At 41.3% G+C, this 17,613-nt stretch overlaps 1 protein-coding gene across 3 annotated transcripts in view; it reads left to right on the plus strand.

Annotated features, from left to right (window-relative positions):
- Positions 1 to 3,021: 3,021 nt before the first annotated feature.
- The window catches only part of DIPK2A (divergent protein kinase domain 2A), a 148,140-nt gene continuing 133,548 nt past the window's right edge, over positions 3,022 to 17,613 (plus strand). The window contains exons 1-3 of one of the 3 annotated variants that reach the window (XR_010622909.1): positions 3,022 to 3,675; positions 12,442 to 12,745; positions 13,847 to 14,585. Coding sequence is in view for 2 of the 3 variants with exons in the window: in XM_065748032.1 (XP_065604104.1) it covers positions 3,022 to 3,675; positions 12,442 to 12,745; positions 13,847 to 14,178 (1,290 nt within the window). In the remaining variant the exon portion in view is untranslated. Of the gene's footprint in view, positions 3,676 to 9,096; positions 9,871 to 12,441; positions 12,746 to 13,846; positions 15,061 to 17,613 lie in introns of those variants that run through there. The other 2 variants (XM_065748032.1, XM_065748034.1) reach the window with 2 other exon arrangements.

The raw sequence follows: 17,613 nt of genomic DNA on the forward strand, positions 1-17,613 counted from the left end.
AATCTGAGGCACAGGATGGAAAAAAGTGAACTCTGATTATGAATGTGAAGAATTTACAACAGTTGTTCTTCTGGGCACATCTTTGAGACTTGTCTGCCTAAAAGTCATGATCATCCCTATTTTGAAAGCTGCAAGGTGGATATGTGATTCAATGTGGAAATGAATCTATAAAGAACAATTCAGAAAACACAGTGGGACGCTCCATATCCATTATCTGCAAGGATTTTGAGATAGCTGTCATTATGGACAGCTGCTCATTCTGCAGTTTGAAGTAGAAGAGCTCAGAATTAAGTACCCTAGTAAGGCAGAGTCTGTTATCAATCCTTTGCATAGATTTGGATTCCAAGTAGCTTAAATTTGGCACAAGTTTGCTTTGTCTTTATGGTGAGAAAATGCTTGGATCTATTCAAGTCTTTTCAAAACTTACTGAAAGTCATTCCCATAGCCACACAGCCTGTGATTTTTGTGACACCTCTTGATGTATCTGAAAACAATGGCAATATGTGATATCTGCTCAAGTTAAAGGTCTGTGCCTAACTCCCACATCATTGTTATGGAAGATTTGTAAAAAAAAAACCAACCACATACATGGAGCCAGCGTTAACAAGTAACTGTTAGAGTGACACTTTGTAACGTGGAGCAAACTGAGACCTTACTGCTGAGCTACCACGAAGACATGTGTAACTGCACTAACCTGCCATGGCAGAGCACTTCACGTGCTTGCTCTCTGCTGGTGGTCTGTATTCTCATTCCAGTCACTGGAATCTGTGATGAATTACACTGTCAGATATAATGAAGTCTTCACGGAAAAAATACTGTAGTTTATTTTGAACTTAGAAGAGAGAAGGCAATCCTAGAAAAATAAATTTTGAAATGCATATATTATAGTGCATTATCTAGGGTTTTTTTTTTTTATTCCCTGCCTCTTGAAACAGATTCCCTTCCCCCCTTGAAATGGATCACTCACAAATCACACTAAGAGCTACAAGCTACATAAATCATTCCAGAATAATTAGTTTTTCAACCAACTGCTCTCCCTCTTTTGCTTTTTCTTACGAAATCTGCCCCAGCTTTCTTCATTTTTCAGTCTTAAGCAAAATTTGTAAATCTGAATTAGAGCTGCACTGTCTAAAAATGGCAGCCTTCATTTATCTCTCAGAAAGACTTCCCCAAAACTCAGAACAAGTTTTCTGAATTTTTTAGAAACGGCAAATTTATTTATGGATTTGCAATGCCACTTGAGAGCACTACATTGCTGAATAATAATATAAAAAAGGTTATTTAGAAGATTATTTGTACTTGAAAAATGTTTTGATCTGGTAAAGACTAAGATGTTTTGTTATTATTCAGAAGGATCAAGCTGCTTTGTTACAACAGAGCACTTAAAGCTTGAGAAATAAGAATTGAGAGTAAAGAAGAAATAAATATTAACCCAATATATTTATTTGTATCTGGATCTTTTTGTGTGTGTGTTGTAATAGATGAGTTAGTGAAGCAATGGCACAGGTTGTCCAGAGAGCTGGTGGATGGATGTCCAAGGCCAGGTTGGATGGGGTTCTGAGCACCTGATGAAGCTGTGTGTGTCCCTGTTACTGTGGGGGGCTTGGGGCAGGTAGCCTTTAAAGGTCCCTTCCAACTCATGCAATTCTGTGATACTATGAAGTCACACAGAAATTATTGGTAGATTAAAAATCCCACTACCAGTGTGTAAAGAAGAGTGAACATGTTTGGGTGCTGAGTTTGGAGCTTACATTCAGAAAACGTCTGTTCAGCTTTGAGGATCTATTACTTGGAAAGTGTCATCATCCTGTGTGCCCATACTGAAGACCTGAGTTAGGGTAAGCAATATTTACAAGTAGAATATATACGTATAAAATTAAATAATGTATACATTTGTTTTGTAATAAAAAGCGTTGGTTTTGCAGACTAAATCTTGCTAATTGGATGATTTGACCCTACGTCAGCATTTACTGAGTCTGAGCATGTGATGGGTGCGACATGGTGCATGGGATGCGGCCGTGTCTGACAGCCCCAGAGCTGCACACGCACTGCAGATCTTTATCTTGGTGGTGAAATTTGTGTGTTGGACATCTGAAGATGTTTTTACACGTACCAATGGAGTCCAAGGGATGAGGCCAGGCTCTTTTCAGTCGTTTTCAGCAGCAGGACGGGCAAAAAGTGGAACACGGGGAGTTCCCTACAAACATGAGGTGGAACCTCTCTGCTGCGAGGGTAACAGCACAGAACAGTGTGCACGCAGAGGTACGGATGCCTTCACCTGCGTTATAGGGGATTGGACTCGATCTCCACAGGCCCATTCTAACCCTGATACTTCTATAAATCATATGTACAGATGGCAAAAGACTTCACGGGCAGTGTGCTACTGCAAAAATACAAACCAATTTCCAATCTCCTACATATTTAGATCATGGAAGCTGGAAAACAGCACACTGCTACACTGCCAGCGATCCCATGTCCCTTCCACACTTCTGAGACAGAACAGGTAACGCAAAGGTCTGCGCTCAGCTGGGCGAGCTCCAGCCGCACCCAAAGCGATGAGGACTTCCCTCTTTTTCCCATTCGCGGTCCCGTTCCCTCCGTTCAGTGCCTGTGGTGGCCTGAGGGGGAGGGGCCGCGGCCCGTGAGGCGCCGCTGAGGGGCAGCGCGGAGCCGCGGTGGGCGGGAACGGCGCGCGCCCGCTGCGCCGTGAGGGGCGGGCGGAGCCACGCGGCGACGCGGATCGCGCCGCTCGGCGAGAGCGCGCGAGGACAGCGCGTCACTCGCAGGCACAGGGGGGCGTGGCCTCGTCCGTGGTGTGGGGCGTGGCCTCGTCCGGGGGCGTGGTCTCGCGGGCCGGCGGGCCGCTGGCACCTCCCCCTCTCCCCTCCCCTCCCCCGCCCGCCGTCCCCTCCGTAACTTGGCCGCCTTTTATCGGGCGAGCGGGGCGGCGCGGAGTTTAGTGGTGCCGTAGCCGCGGCGCGGAGGAAGGGAGGGCGGCGGGGGCCCGGCGCGGCCGGGACGATGCTGCGGCTGGTGTCGCTGAAGTTGGGGCGGCTGTACCGCTACGTGAAGCTGGCGGTGCTGGGCAGCCTGGCGGCGGCGCTGGTGCTGAACACGCACTCGCTGCTGGCCTCGCTGCAGCGCAACGAGCTGGCGGAGCGGCGCTTCCTGCAGCTCAATAAGTGCCCGGCCTGCTGGGGCACCAGCTGGTGCCGCAAGTTCCTCAACGGGCAGCTGCGCCTGGAGAGCTGGGGCCGCCTGCGCCTCTTCGACTTCTTCAACGTGAAGAACGTGTACTTCGCGCGCTACGGGGAGCCCCGCGAGGGCAGCCGCCGCGTCGTGCTCAAACGCCTGGGCTCGGCGCAGGAGCTGGCCGACATCGACGCCAAGATCTGCCGGCGCGCCACCGGCAGGGGGCGCTGCGACCTGCTGCAGGCGCTGCACGCCACCGAGTTCGCCAGCCTGAACGGCGACGTGCGGCTGCTCACCCCCGACGCCGTGGAGGGCTGGTCCGACCTGGTGCACTGCCCCTCGCAGCGCCTGCTCGACCGCCTGGTGCGCCGCTACGCCGAGACCAAGGACTCGGGCAGCTTCCTGCTGCGCAACCTGAAGGACTCGGAGCGCATGCAGCTCCTCATCACGCTCGCCTTCAACCCCGAACCGCTGGTGCTGCAGGTGAGCGGCCGGCGGGTGGGAGCCGTGCTGTGCTGCTTTGCGTCGTTCTCTGAGCTTCGTTACAGGTTTTGTGTGCTTTTCTCATCTGTTGGGTAGAGAAACGAGGGAGACAGCATCCGCTCCCCGGCGGTTGCGCTTCCCACGTTGGTTGTTTGCGAGCGCTGGTTGCGTGCTGTTACAGACCGGCAGGCAGTATACGTAGTTCAGTGCGTCATCTAAATGTTGTGTTCCGTTCGTGTTTTTGGGTCGGCGGTGTACCGTGTGCCGCTGCATGCCGTGGCACCGCCCAGCTGCTCCTTTCACCTACCTGCTCGTGTCTGGCGGCCTCTCCTTGCATTCTGTTTTGGCTTTAAACTCTCCCGGAGATCTCCGGGTCCTCCCTCGGTGCACTCGCTGTGCTCGGAGCTGTGCTGTCTGACCGCTGAGCTGTCCGGGCTTCCATCTGAGCCATTCCAAAGACAACATCTGCCTGTATGTGTGAGAGCATTGCTGCGTGACTGCTGCTCTAAACATCTACTGTTTCTCTAGGGAGAAAGCCAAAAAAACTTCCAGTGCCCAAAAGCAGGGCTGCGGGCTTTGCCTCCAGCACCTTCACTTATTGCTTCATTTCTAGACAGTGTGTTTATGAGCTGTGCTTAATTAAAAATATATTTCAGGGTAGCATGCCTCTTCCCTTTGGCCTTTCTATCTACAGCACTTGGTTTGTTTTTCCCCGGAGTTCCCAGCTTGCTTTTCAGGGCACAAAAGGCACAGTGTGCCAGTAGCTGTTCCTGAGCATGGTAAGGAAACTCCATGTAGAAAAAGGAAATGCAGATTGCATTACTTTGAGTGAATTTGGAAGTGATTTGGGAATCACTTTGTTTTAGCATCTTTAAGTACAACTTAGGTGTTGTTTTTGAGCACTTGTTCCAGCACAAAGATTGTACACCTAGATGGCTGCAAAAAGTTTCTTTATGAAGCTTCTTTTCTGCAGAAATGTTTCTTTGTAATTTGCAGAGTGATGCAGTCCTTAGAGACAAAGGAGATGGCACAGTTGTGCCTCTAACTGTTATGGGCTGGATCCCAGGCAGTGGGCAGCACTGGTTCATTTATGTCAACTCTTTACTAGATGAGCCTTGAGGTTTTTGAGCAAATCTATTGAAGAGATGGAAAAAAACTCTAGATGTGGAGCTTAACGAGTGCTCTGCTCACCATTTGTCTTACTGAAGGTGCTGCTGAGAGCAGAGCAGGTCACACTGATAGGAAGCAAGGCAGTCCTGGCCAATGCAGAGTGTGGTATGGTTCTGTCACCTCTAATCAAATGAGAGGTGTTTCACAGAGTATTGAAAATGGTGATGGATGGATGTATCCTGGAAAACATTCTTGGGCAACTTCAGATGAGCTTTGTGTATTGCAAAGCTTAGTAAAGTTAATGTATTCTGCAGAGGTGCATTTGGCAGCACTGATAATGGGTACTGTAGGTTTGAGTGCCTTCCCTCAGTCAGGGATAAAATATCTTACATACGTAAACCCAAATCAATTTTTCTCATTAATACTGTACGTCACACACAACTCCTTTCTCAGCCTCTGCCAGGGGAGTGCATTGTGCACAACTTCATGTTACTGCGCTACTGCGGCAGCGAGATGCAGGGTGCTCTGTGTGAGAGGTTGTTTTCCAGAAGTGATAGATGGCTGAGGTGTTTGCTCCATTTATACATAAGATATGTGAAATGCTTCATGGCATGCTTTCTGCATGAATGATGAAGGCAGATACTGGCATGAGAATGAGACCAGAGGCTTCTTCTAAAAGTCAGCCTGCTTCCAAGAAAGCAAACCTGAATGATGTTCAGTGTGTTAAAATTCTGTGTTATTTAATTTTAGCACCAACCAGATATAAGTAGACAGTGACTGAAAAGCCACTTTCCTCATCTATCAGAGCCTGTAACTTAGGGATTTTTTCATCAGAAGCTTTTTTTTTTTTTTTTCTATAAAACTCAGAGATTGGGTTTTCAGCTCGAAGCCTGAAGTTTGAAGCCACTCCTGAGTGGCAGTGCTCTCAGAACTGCATGGTCACAACTGACAAAGCTTTTCCTGGAGTAAGCTTGAAGTTGGGTCTGTAACCTCACCTGATAAGACAGCATGACATGACATTCTTCTGTTGTGAGGCTGCGGGCAGTAGCATAAAACATCTGTCTTGTGTAAATTACCTACTGCAGTCTTAAGATATATATTTTTGATGGCTTTGATGTTAACATTTGTTACAGTTGTATATGTGTATTCAGTGAAGAATAAAGCCCCTTCTGGCATTCTGCTTCGTAAAGCAGATGGAAGGACTACTTGGCACAGTTTCTCCTTCCTTAGTAGAAAGTTATTCTTTTTTACTGTTGTAGAATGTCACTAAATGAGTCGCTTCCACCTTCTTTAATCTGAATTCACATTTGAATGAAATAAGCTATATGTGAGGGGTTATGCATATAGGCTTTTAAAGCTTAGCATGAGAATATTGAGTTCTTGTTTTTAATCAAAATTTGATGCACCTGCAGCAGTGGTTAATGTAAACATGGTCAACTTGTTCAGAGAAAAGCAGCATCAGAACTTGCTGCTGCCCCCTTCGTTCAGTGGGAAGTAGGGTATTTCAAATAGGAGTCACTGGCAAAATGAGATTTATGTATGGCACTTGATCCATAATGAAATGGGGTGACCGTGTGCCTCAGAGTTGCAGGTGCAGGATGCCCAAAGCCTCCTTGCGAAGGAGCAGCAGACTTTAAAGGCGTGGGGTGGGGTTACAGCCTGAGTGCAGCGTGACTGTTCACTTTGTGCAGACTGCACAGAAGCAGGGCTGGGGCACTTGATAAAGCACTCAGCCTGCAGCTTGTCTCTTAAAAACTGTAGCAGAGAAACTTTGTTCCCTTTTTTTAACCTTGATGTGTACTCAAGTAACTGTTGTTAGTCAACTTCTTGAACTATTGTGGTTCACTGTTATTTTCTCTGGTAACTAGAAACACAAACTTACTGTTGGAGAGCCAAGAATGTTCCCTGACTATTATCAGATAGTATGGAGGCAAAGATTGCTGTTCAGTTTTCTGACTCCAATAAAAATATAACAATCAGTTTTTGATTCCTACCAAGACTTTTTTCCTAAAGTGAGGTGGTTGAGCAGAGTGATGTGTGCAAATAATGAAGCTTTCTCCAGGCAGACCTTGTTTCTTGGGATTTTATTGTTGTTTTTGATGGTTTTTGGTTTTTTTTTTCATCCCTCCACCCACCCCGTGCTCCTGCACTGGTATTGGCCTCCCAGTGTCCTGTTTAGAGCTGCTGTGGCCGTCTGACAACTTGGAGCTGCTGTTTGGCCAGTGTGTTGCTTTTCCCATGGGGTGAGCCAGGAGCACATGTTGTCTTGCACACAGAACCCAGCAACAAGATCCTCAGCTCTGTACTTAGAGACTAAGACAAGAAGAAAAAGGCAGAGCAGAATGCTTGAATTCATTACACATGCTTTGAAGTTGAAAGTAAATAAAATGCTTGTAAGTGATGTGTGGGGTGACTTTTTAATTGTCTTTTTTAAATTTACACTTATAGAAGTTGTCTGTGAGCTGTAGGCAGAGTGCACTTCTGCAGCTTTTTCTCAGTCTCTGCACTAGCAGCGTTTTCTGTGGTTCTGCTTTGTATTGCTGCAGTGCCATCCAGTTGTAATGCCTGCTGCCCTTCAAGCTTTCTTCATGGCTGCTGGATTTTGGTGTTTTTTGATGGATAATTACTATGTTAAATACCAAGTAGTGGTTTCAAGGAACTTATCCACACTACCTTGTGCGTTCTATAGGGAGCTTCTGAGTGTCTGATTTATTTCCTGGCTCATACAGATATTTTGACACAGTAGTGCTTCATCTTTAGTGTTTAGAGATAGTATCGCAGGATCATTAAGGTTGGAAAAGACTGCTGAGGTCATGTTGTCCAGCCATCATCCCACCCCTACCATGCTGCCAGCTGTGTCCTTCAGTGCCACAAACGTTGAACAGTGAGACACACTCACATATGCTGCTGAGGGAACTTCAGATGAACATCAAATTGTGGCATATAGTTAAGTAGTAAATACTCTTCATTACACTGACTAGCATTCCCAAATGCATTTTAGAAGATCTGAATTCGAATGTAAATCGTGGCATGACAAGAAAGCATCTGTTTTTAGGCTGCTTTTTAACCTCCTTTAGATCTGAGATGCTTTGTTGTGCAGTCTGATCTCCAGGTCTGCATGGCTCCAGAGCTGTACTTATTTGCCTTGGTGACTAATACAAGTGCTACTTCTGTTTACACTGCAAAGTTTGTGAGAGAGAACTAATTCTTTTCCTTTAGAGGAGAAGCATATTACCCTGGTTACTGTGCCAGCTTGTACCTAGGCAGGTGCAGCTTAGCAAGACAATTGTAGCCAAGGTGTTATGAGGAGGTTGCTTTGCCATCAAGATCTCCAGAGTAATGGCAAGCAGGAAGAAGATTCCCCTCTGTGTTGCATATTTGCATCTGTTTTATTAATTTCATCATCTTTAAAGTGTAGCTCTTTGTATATTTTGTCTTTTTTGTAACATGAAATTCAACCTCATATAAAAATGAGTAGTGATGTAGTGTCTTCTGGGGCACTTCTGTAAATAAAAAGCTTTATTTTTTAATGCTACAGTAGAACAAGGTCTCAATCATCACTATTTTGTCTTTTCTTTTTTTTGGGGGGGGACTTGATGACAAAGGTGAATTATATACTTGATTATGATAAATTATTGCTCTTTTATCTGTTTAATTCAGTGAGATTTTGTGTTACTGCTGACTACAGCGAGTCTTATCAGCCTCAAGCTGCTGAGCCTGTACTGTAGGATCTGATTCACAGCCCTGAGTGTTCAAAAGCAGTGGCAGATTTGTGCATCTTCTTGTGTATAGACAGACAGAAGCAAGGGAGACAAATGCATTAATAGTGTGTTTTATGCTTGAGTGAAATGATAAATTCACCGTATTAATTCTCCATATTTCTTCTTAGACTACAGCGTTTTTTGTTTTCTCTTTTCTTTTTTTTTTTTTTCTTTAAGGCAGAAGTGCTATATTATTCTTTGAGGAACAAAGTGCCCTTTGTTCCTTTGGCAGGGCTTGTTCAGTTTTGCTCAGTGAGATGTAGCTACTGTATTCAGGGCACGGAGAAAACTTTTTGATGTGTGTCACTGGGAAGGAAGGCATCAGGAGTTTTGTCGTATTTACTGTTTTCCATCTCTCTATTAGAAGATTATTCATATTGCTGGATGAATAGAGTAAGATGACAGCTTTAATGAGGGAACACTACAGAGCTACTTGTTCGTAGGTTTTCATATACAGTGCTGTATTTTTAAACACTTGGATGTAATGGTTTTCATGGCATCTGTGTGTATATTTGAAGATGTCAGTGGGTATGCTAGAACTGTAGATTAATTTATCAGATAGCTGTTTCTGGTGAGCAAGAGCATATTTAATCTTAATTGTCAAATGCAGTTTATGTCTTCAAATAGCATGTTCAAATACAAAGTGATCTAATCAAATATTTATGCTACTAGTAGCTTGAGAATTGAAGTAAGATCTATGTTGTCTAACTGTACCGAAGTGTGGGATTTCTGGCTGCTGTCTATTATGCTTCTTGTTTTCAGTGCAGCTTGTTCATGGAAACAGTGTTTAACCACCATACGATTTTGTGTTTGCATCTTACTGGCTTTCAGAATAGTAATACATCTCTAAAAAGCAGAAAAGAGTTAGTTATGATCTTAGGCAGAAATATGCTTTCAAAATAAGTAGTACTAAAGGATAAAACTCTCTGCTTAGGAAACAACAGATCTGTGCTTCAATTGATATTCCTGTCAAATTCACTGAGTGAATATAAAAGTACTGAATGGGCACTTGTACGTGTTTTTATTCCTTCTTTGGCTACTGGCTTGGGTAATGAAGTGTAGACGTGGCTGTTACGTGCCAGTTGGAAGGGAGCCAGAGCGGAGATGTTGTTTGTACATGTGCAGATGTTGGCAGGATTCCCTGTACTTCTGATGTCAAAAGATCTTTTTGTTGCCACAGAGTTATAAATACATCTGTGTAACAGTATGGCATGCAGTATTGTTTGGGAAGCTCATTTCTAAATAAATAAAACCGCTCCAAGAATTTCTGTGAGTTGAAATTTAGTGTATGCAACACAGGAAGCATAGTAGATGTGTTTTGAAGGTAAGTGCACCTATGTGGATAATGCTCTTCTTCTAAAATCTGTTCAGTCCATTACATAAATCCTGCTACTGGTGGGAAAGTAGTCCTTTCAGCTCTTCCTCGTTTCTGCACCTGGCTATTCAGGCCTGACTCCATCTGTCTTTCAGTGCTAGAATGATATCATGAGCTGGGTCTGTCTGCTGGTCCAACTGAGCATCGGCCCAGTAAGTACCAGCTGCATTGCTTTCCTCAGAAAGCAAAGGAGGGGTTTGAAGTGACTGTACTTGGTGGACTGGGAGGACTATGCACCTTTCCCTTAGATCGTAACCATGGCCTTTGCCATCATCAGCATTTTGTGATTGAACTTTTTTGGGGGCTGGAATATAGGAAAGGAGAGAGGTAGGAAAGAAAAGGAGTGGTGTAAAATCATATCTAAATAAAAAGATTTCAATTGCTACAGCAGTTATACCCAACTTACTGCACTGAGTGCTGCTGAAATGGAACAGCATGAAAATTTTGTGTTGGATTAAATCACTTAAACCTGTGTTGATCAGAGAAGCAGGTCAGTTTTCACCAATTCAAGGCACAAATCTCTTCGTATAAGACTTATCTATAGACAGTAGACTTGTGTGTGTGCAGGATAGATAAATGTGGGCTTGGGCTTTCTTGATCCTAAGCTATCAAGATTTTTCCTGGTTTGTACAAGCAGTCAGTATTCAGAATTTGCTGTCTTGCCCCTTGACTCCAGTCACTGGAAGGAAAAACCCACTGGCAGCTCCCTACAGGTTATCACTTAGCTCTGATTCCTTGTTGCTTCTTTTTGAGTGAAACAATGTGTTCCTCTGTAAGCAGTATTATGTGATGGACAACAGTTGTTTGTATCCCTGTGCAATACAAAGATGCATTGGCTTGTTTTGACCCAGGACTGAATACAGTAGCGATAAAAGTATATGAAATGTTTTGAAGGTGTTTCTTGGAATACATTTTTATTACATTACTCTGTGAAAATATTTACTTCTTAGAGTGTTACAGTTTTTCGGTTATTGGTGGTGGGTTGTTTTTTTTATTAACCACAAAACAGAACCTCATTCTTCTAATGGTGTGTCACTTGGTTTGCCCTGAACTGGTGAATATTTGCGTGTAACTTCCCACCTTCATGAATTTCCCTGAAGCTGCAGATGAAATGCTGAAGACTGGATAATGTCACCCTTATTGCATAGCAGACTCAGTTAGTGAGAGAGGTTTAATTCTGCTCAATTACACGTTATCATAGCTTGAAAGCAATCATACTAGCCTTGAACATATCAAACTAGTTCTGTAGCATCCTCAGGGTTTTTCATGACTAGGTTTATCTGTGCACAAGTGATCAAAACAGAGCAGAAGTCCAAATACTTAAACGTTCAGCCTATTCTATTACTAGCATGGATTAGATGCTCTTTTGACCAAATAAGAAAGAGCTGACTTGAAGATTTTTATGATGGGTAAGTGTTCATAGGCAGAATAAAAGTTCTTTGTAATGGTAAATAGTTATTTCTTCTGAAATTGTCTTCTAAACTTGCCATTGCAATTGTAGAAGTTGGCAAAATTGGTCAACTATACATTGTAATTGTCATTTCAATGTTTGTGTACAATAGATTGGCCACATAGAAGCTTCCTTGAAATTCTGTAGAGGATGTCTGGAGCCTTGTGGGCACATAGGGGGGTTTCCAAATACTTGAAATTAGTCCATGTTATATTCTTAAAGGAGGCCTGAGTGTATAGCGTTTAACATTAAGCTTAATATTTTTGTGTTTTATTCCAATCCATAATGAAGAGGATATCTTTTAAGTTCTAGTCTGCTTATGTTTAAGCTTTAGGGCACATTCAGCACAACTGAAATATGAAAATGTGCTGTCTTTTTTTATTCCTATTAGTTTGCAATTACTGGTTTTTGTGTTAACATCAAGAAAGCTACTAATGGAGACATCTTGTTTTTGATATCATTTTATGTGGCTTTGTGTATTACACATACTGAGTGTACATGTAGGAATTAATCAAGAGGTAGCTAGTGAAGGACTACTAGAGCTGTAAAACCCTAATCTTTCTTTTATACCTTAATCTGTTCTGTAATCCTTTCTGTGAAATCTTCAAGTGAGTAGATCCTCAGAGGGAATCCAATCAACTGGGGAAAACGGGAAGGGGGGAAGAGCAGAAATGAGGAGATGCACCTTGCTTGTTCTACTAGGTTATTAAAAAAAAAAAAAGTTTTAAAAACAGCAGAAGCAAAATCATATTTTCAGGGAGTGTACTTGTTAGTACAGCAGATATGTAAAGTGTGAAAGATAGTTGGTAGAAGGATAAATATGCATACTCTATATGAAAAGCTTGATAATGTTGCATCAGGTCCTTCAGATCTTTCCTCTATAATAGTCTAGTAATGTGTCTTGCTCCAATATATTTTGTCATGTTTTCTTTCCCTTGTAAACCTAGAAATATGTGGAAATGAATTTGTTGCTGATCACACTCAGGTGTCTCCTAGTTTTTACTGATCAGCCCATTAAACTATAAGCTGTTTTGTGTTAATGAAAATTCTCAAATTCTTTTTATACCTAGAGTTTCCCGTCTGATGAGGGTTGGCCATTTGCAAAGTACTTAGGAGCATGTGGAAGAATGGTGGCTGTCAATTATGTTGGAGAAGAGCTATGGAGTTATTTTAATGCACCGTGGGAGAAACGAGTGGATCTGGCCTGGCAGTTAATGGAAATAGCTGAGCAGCTGACAAATAATGACTTTGAATTTGCACTCTACCTCCTTGATGTCAGCTTTGACAACTTTGCAGTTGGACCACGAGATGGGAAAGTCATCATTGTGGATGCAGAAAATGTTCTGGTAGCAGACAAAAGGTTAATCAGACAGAGTAAGTTTCTTTTTTTCTTTCCCATTACTTCACCCACCCCTGTGTTTTTTCTTCTTTCTCTGAGTGCAATGTTGTGTGTGTGTGCTTTAAAAAAAAAAAAAAGCTGGCTTTACAAGTAGACTACTAATTAATAAATTAGCTTTCTTCTACAGTTGTTACTAGTTAACTTAACCAGTCGTTCAATTTTATGACACTTGGAGTTTACCTGAATTGGAATGACATGATCTTTTAGATCTCTAATCCTGTTTAAAAGAAGTTGTTAGGGAAGAGAGGATTTGGATGGGAGAACAGGAATAGGCAAACGGACCGATAGGCAAATCAGCCAGCCAGCCCATCAGCCTGCCTTAGCTGAAATAGGGTCCTTTGGGCTTTCCCAGGTGTCTGTAAGGAAGAAAGTGTTGGGTTTTACTTTTCTCAGAAAAACAAGACAGTCTTACTGCCTCTTTTCCCTACACTTGCATAGCCTGCTTCTATTTCTGTTGTTCAGGTAGGTGCTCCATAATAATGGAGTTGAAGGACTGGGTAATTTACTTTTAAAGCTAATTCCAAATTTGAATAGTAAAAACTTGTTCATCTTTGTGTTGACTGTAAGAGCTCAAATCAGCAACAGCAGATGTTTGACAAAGTGGCACTACAGGAAATTTTTGCTGCTTTTGAGCTTATAGGGAAAACCTTATGAAACTAAGGCCTGGAGACTCTGAATATGAAACCCTAGGCTCTGCAAAAGCTTATGCCAGTAATCCAAGTGGGTCTATTTCGCTTTGGGCATTTCGGGGTTGTCTTGTTTGTTCACCTTTACCACCCTGGTTTGCAAATTGATTTTATTACACATTTTCAGATCTTTGCTAAACATCAAGTCCATCAAGAAAACATCTTTGTGTTGAATGTGAAGTACGTTTACTTCAGTTTTTATGACCACACAAACATACTTTTCCTCTCCTCTTAATATTAAGTGAGACCTAACTTTTGTAGCATGTGTGAATTGCTCAATCACAAAGACAGTCAAATGAGCAGTGAAAAGGTGATAGGTATATGTGTATTCTACTTCTGATGCTTTTTGTTCCTCTCGCTTTTTTTTTAAACTGTCTCCTTATTTCACAGATAAACCTGAAAACTGGGATGTATGGTATGAAAGCAAATTTGATGACTGTGATAAAGAAGCTTGTCTGTCCTTCTCAAAAGAGATTCTTTGTGCTCGTGTCACTGTGGACCACAATTATTATGCTGTTTGTCAGAACCTTTTGTCAAGACATGCCACGTGGCGTGGCACTTCTGGAGGACTACTTCATGACCCCCCAGCTGACATTGCCAAAGATGGCCGGCTTGAGGCCTTGCTGGATGAGTGTGCCAACCCAAAGAAGCGATACGGCAGATTCCAAGCTGCGAAGGAACTGCGTGAATACCTTGCACAACTCAGTAACAATGTGAGGTAGTCCACATGGAAAATCTTTTGCAACACTGGCTAGAACACTATTGCAAAGACACATACAGTCTGAAGTTTTGAACTTGTGTTCAAAAGCGAAAATGAAGAAGTGAAACTAATTTATCAGTTTTCTAAATACCATAAGGATTTCTGTGGTATTGTAATGTTCCTTTGCAAACAGACAAGGTACTTACTGCATTGAAACTTGAGCTACTATTGACTTTTCTCCTAAACTGTTTAAAAGGGAGTAGGTCAAGAAAGACTGTGATAGTTTAATTGACAGCTTGTGTGTCAAAGGGTACTTTACATAAAACTGCATTAGAATCACAGTTCTGTGAAACTGATGTTCTTACTTGGGAAGTCAAGTTAGACTGGCCTGTTTTAAAGGCCTTTTTCCTGACACAGTCTCATTTTTGTGTTCTGTTTTTTTTTCTGAACATCTTGAAGTGGCATTTATTTACAGGTAAATATAGCTGTCTGCATTGTTTCAAGTTTAACAGGCTTTCATGTTAATGCTGTGCAGTACATTCCTACTGTGAGTGCAGGATTTCCATGTTTATTGTCCAATCATAGAGGCTTTTACACTGTAGTTTACTATGCTTAGTTCTTTTTTTTTGTTTCCTTAAACTCAGATGTCATTTGAATTAATACTTGTTTGATGTCTTTTTGTAGTTCTGCCATTGAAGATATCATTTCACATAATTACTGTACAAACTTCTTATCCTTAATGCCAGTACATTCACGTGACTGTTCTTCAGAAAATCATGGTATGAGCAAACCCTTCTCTCAGACCTTATTTGAGAATTAAGGAAAGACGAAGATTAAAAAAAAATTTGTTGTGAATTGAAATTGGGGATAGAAGCTTGACTAAAAATAAAAATTTGCTACTCCATTGTAGTTGAGCAAAAACCAAAGAAAATGGTTTTGTGTATTCATTGCTAAACTATTTGAAAGGAGCAAAATTACTCACTGAAGCTAATAATTCTTAAAATTCAAATTTCCATGTCTGGTCATTACTGTTTGAAGAGCTTCTAACACTAGGTGCTTATAGTAGAAGAAAGCCCTGATTCGAATAAAATCCTGCAGAAAGTTAGCAATTTGTTTCACATTGTTACCAACTCTGTTCAATTCAAGTGGAATGAAGTTTACTGTATATTCATTTTTTGGTTTACCAGCTAAGTTGATTAAACAATTATTTACTCTAGACACATTTTCTTGAGTTCAGTCTGACTATTTTCAGTGCAGTTAAAACTGATGAGGTGTGTAAATCTGAAGTTGTTCTGATAAATTAGTGTTGTTTTTTTCTTATGAAAACCTCATTTCCTGCTATGAGACCATACTTCAAAGCTTGCTTTTCAATTTATTATTTTTTTACTACTACAATGCATCACTTTCTTGAAGTCATATTCATAAAACACTACTCAAGAAAATATATGCATGTTACTTCTGGTAACAGTAATGAAGAAAACTAACATTTCTTAAATGTGTGTATAAAACAATGTTTCATGCAAGCTAAAAATTCTGAGCAAGATTGTACGTGAGATGATTTCAAGAGCCAGGTCAGTGTGCTATTCATACTGCATCGATAGGCTGATGGAAATGGTTGCTTTACCAAATTGATGCAAGTACAGAGTGAGGGAAATAGTAAGCTCATGGGTCCTTTCTCAAAGCTTAAGAATTGTCATCTAAAGATGTAGAATGCTTTTGATTTCTTAGATGACTGTTAAGGATATGTTAGCATTCAAAATTCTCACTTGGAATCATCTTTGCTTACATAGTCTAATTTCCTCCCTACCTCTTGTCTTAATTGTTTTCTGAAGTCAGAAGGACCAATGCAAGTTCTGATTTTTCATTTCTGTCCTCCCCTCATTTAAAGTCTGTTTTACGTACTTGCTATGACGCAAGCTGTCAGAGCATTTTTCATCATAAAATCCACTTGTTTGAAGAAACCAGAATAGCATTAGATACTACACTACCATAAAAGCCTTGACTTATCACTAAAGTTGATTTTATTTTTTTAATTCTTATTAAACCATTTGCCACAATTCCCAGTGAGAGAGTGGAGTATGACTGTTGAAGTTTTAAAAGAAACAAACACTACCAGCTCTGGTTACTACTTGAGGCAGTTCTGTCACTGCTGGAATGTCCTGTCAGCTTTGTTTTGGGATTGAGTTCCCTTGGAAACAAGTTAATAAAGTAGATTACAAGTGGAATTTGGACCTTAACAGAAAAGAAGGAAAAAAATAAAAATACTACAGGGAAAACATTGTGGAGAGCAATAAATTTTGGTCAGTTTGCACCTATCAGATATTTATTGTACAATAACAATTTATATTTTTAGTCATTGCCCATTATTATTGATGAGCACGGTGAAATATTTTTGAATGAGGTGTTTGGGGTTTGTATGTGCATTACAATTGTCCTTTTGTACTGTAAGTTACTGTTTGATTGGAATATTTTATCAAAACTGTTTCCCTGTGCCTTTATATTACAAGAAAGTTGTTTCTGCAACTTCTAATGATATTAATAAAGAATACTTTAAGAACCTCATCTCAGATGCTCATTTTCAGATGTCTGACTTTTTCTTTAAGATTGACTTGGTCAGGACTGTGTTGAAATAGACAAAGCCCTCGTTCTTTGTAGCGTTGTAGAAGGATTCATAGTCATCAGTGGCTGCAGCTAGGAGTGTTATTCACCCCCTGCCCTACTCTTCTAGCAGACTGTTTGACTGAAAGCATAATGATCTGTCAGAAATTTTTTCCTATGGAAGATTATTGTAAGTAGGACTCATTTTCTTGGAAGCAATGTGATAAGCTGTCCCCTACTGTTACATGGATTGAAAGATCAAATATTTTCATATTGAACAAGTTGCTATCTTCCGTGTTTGCTTGAGGAGCTAATTTTTCCTTGTCTTTGGAGCAGTTTATATTGCTACTGACATTGCCTTTTCAGTACAGTGTTCTAGCAGGTAATATAATACAAGTACATAATTACTTTTGATGCTACTTATTTACTCCGGATTTTTCATAATGTATTTGCACTTGAAATTAACACCTGCAGAAACACCAGATCAGGTATTCTATTCTGAATTTGTGTCTGTATAAGTAATAGGAACTGTCAAACATATTTGAGGTTTTGATTTTGGTTGCAGTCCTGCTGTCTCAAATCCTCAAGATCTGTGAACAAGCAAATTGAAACTTGTGAATTTTCCAGCTAAAGCAAGATCATTAAGTCTTAAAAAGAAACTGGCATGAACATGTGTTGCTTTTTTTTTTTTCTTTCAAAAGTTTCCAGGGTATAATATGGTCTAGTTGTGCTTGCCTTGAACTTCAAGTCAGGTTGTTTTTCATCCTGAGATTGCATAGAATTTTAGGAGTTGAAAGGGACTCTGGAAATAAATCCAACTCCTGCTAATACAGGTTTCTTACAGAAGGTTACATGGGAC

This window comes from Cyrtonyx montezumae, unplaced genomic scaffold, assembly GCF_038088225.1.
Source record: "Cyrtonyx montezumae isolate F1298 unplaced genomic scaffold, pur_monq_1.0 scaffold_5, whole genome shotgun sequence".
In the NCBI taxonomy this organism is placed as follows: Eukaryota; Metazoa; Chordata; class Aves; order Galliformes; family Odontophoridae; genus Cyrtonyx; species Cyrtonyx montezumae.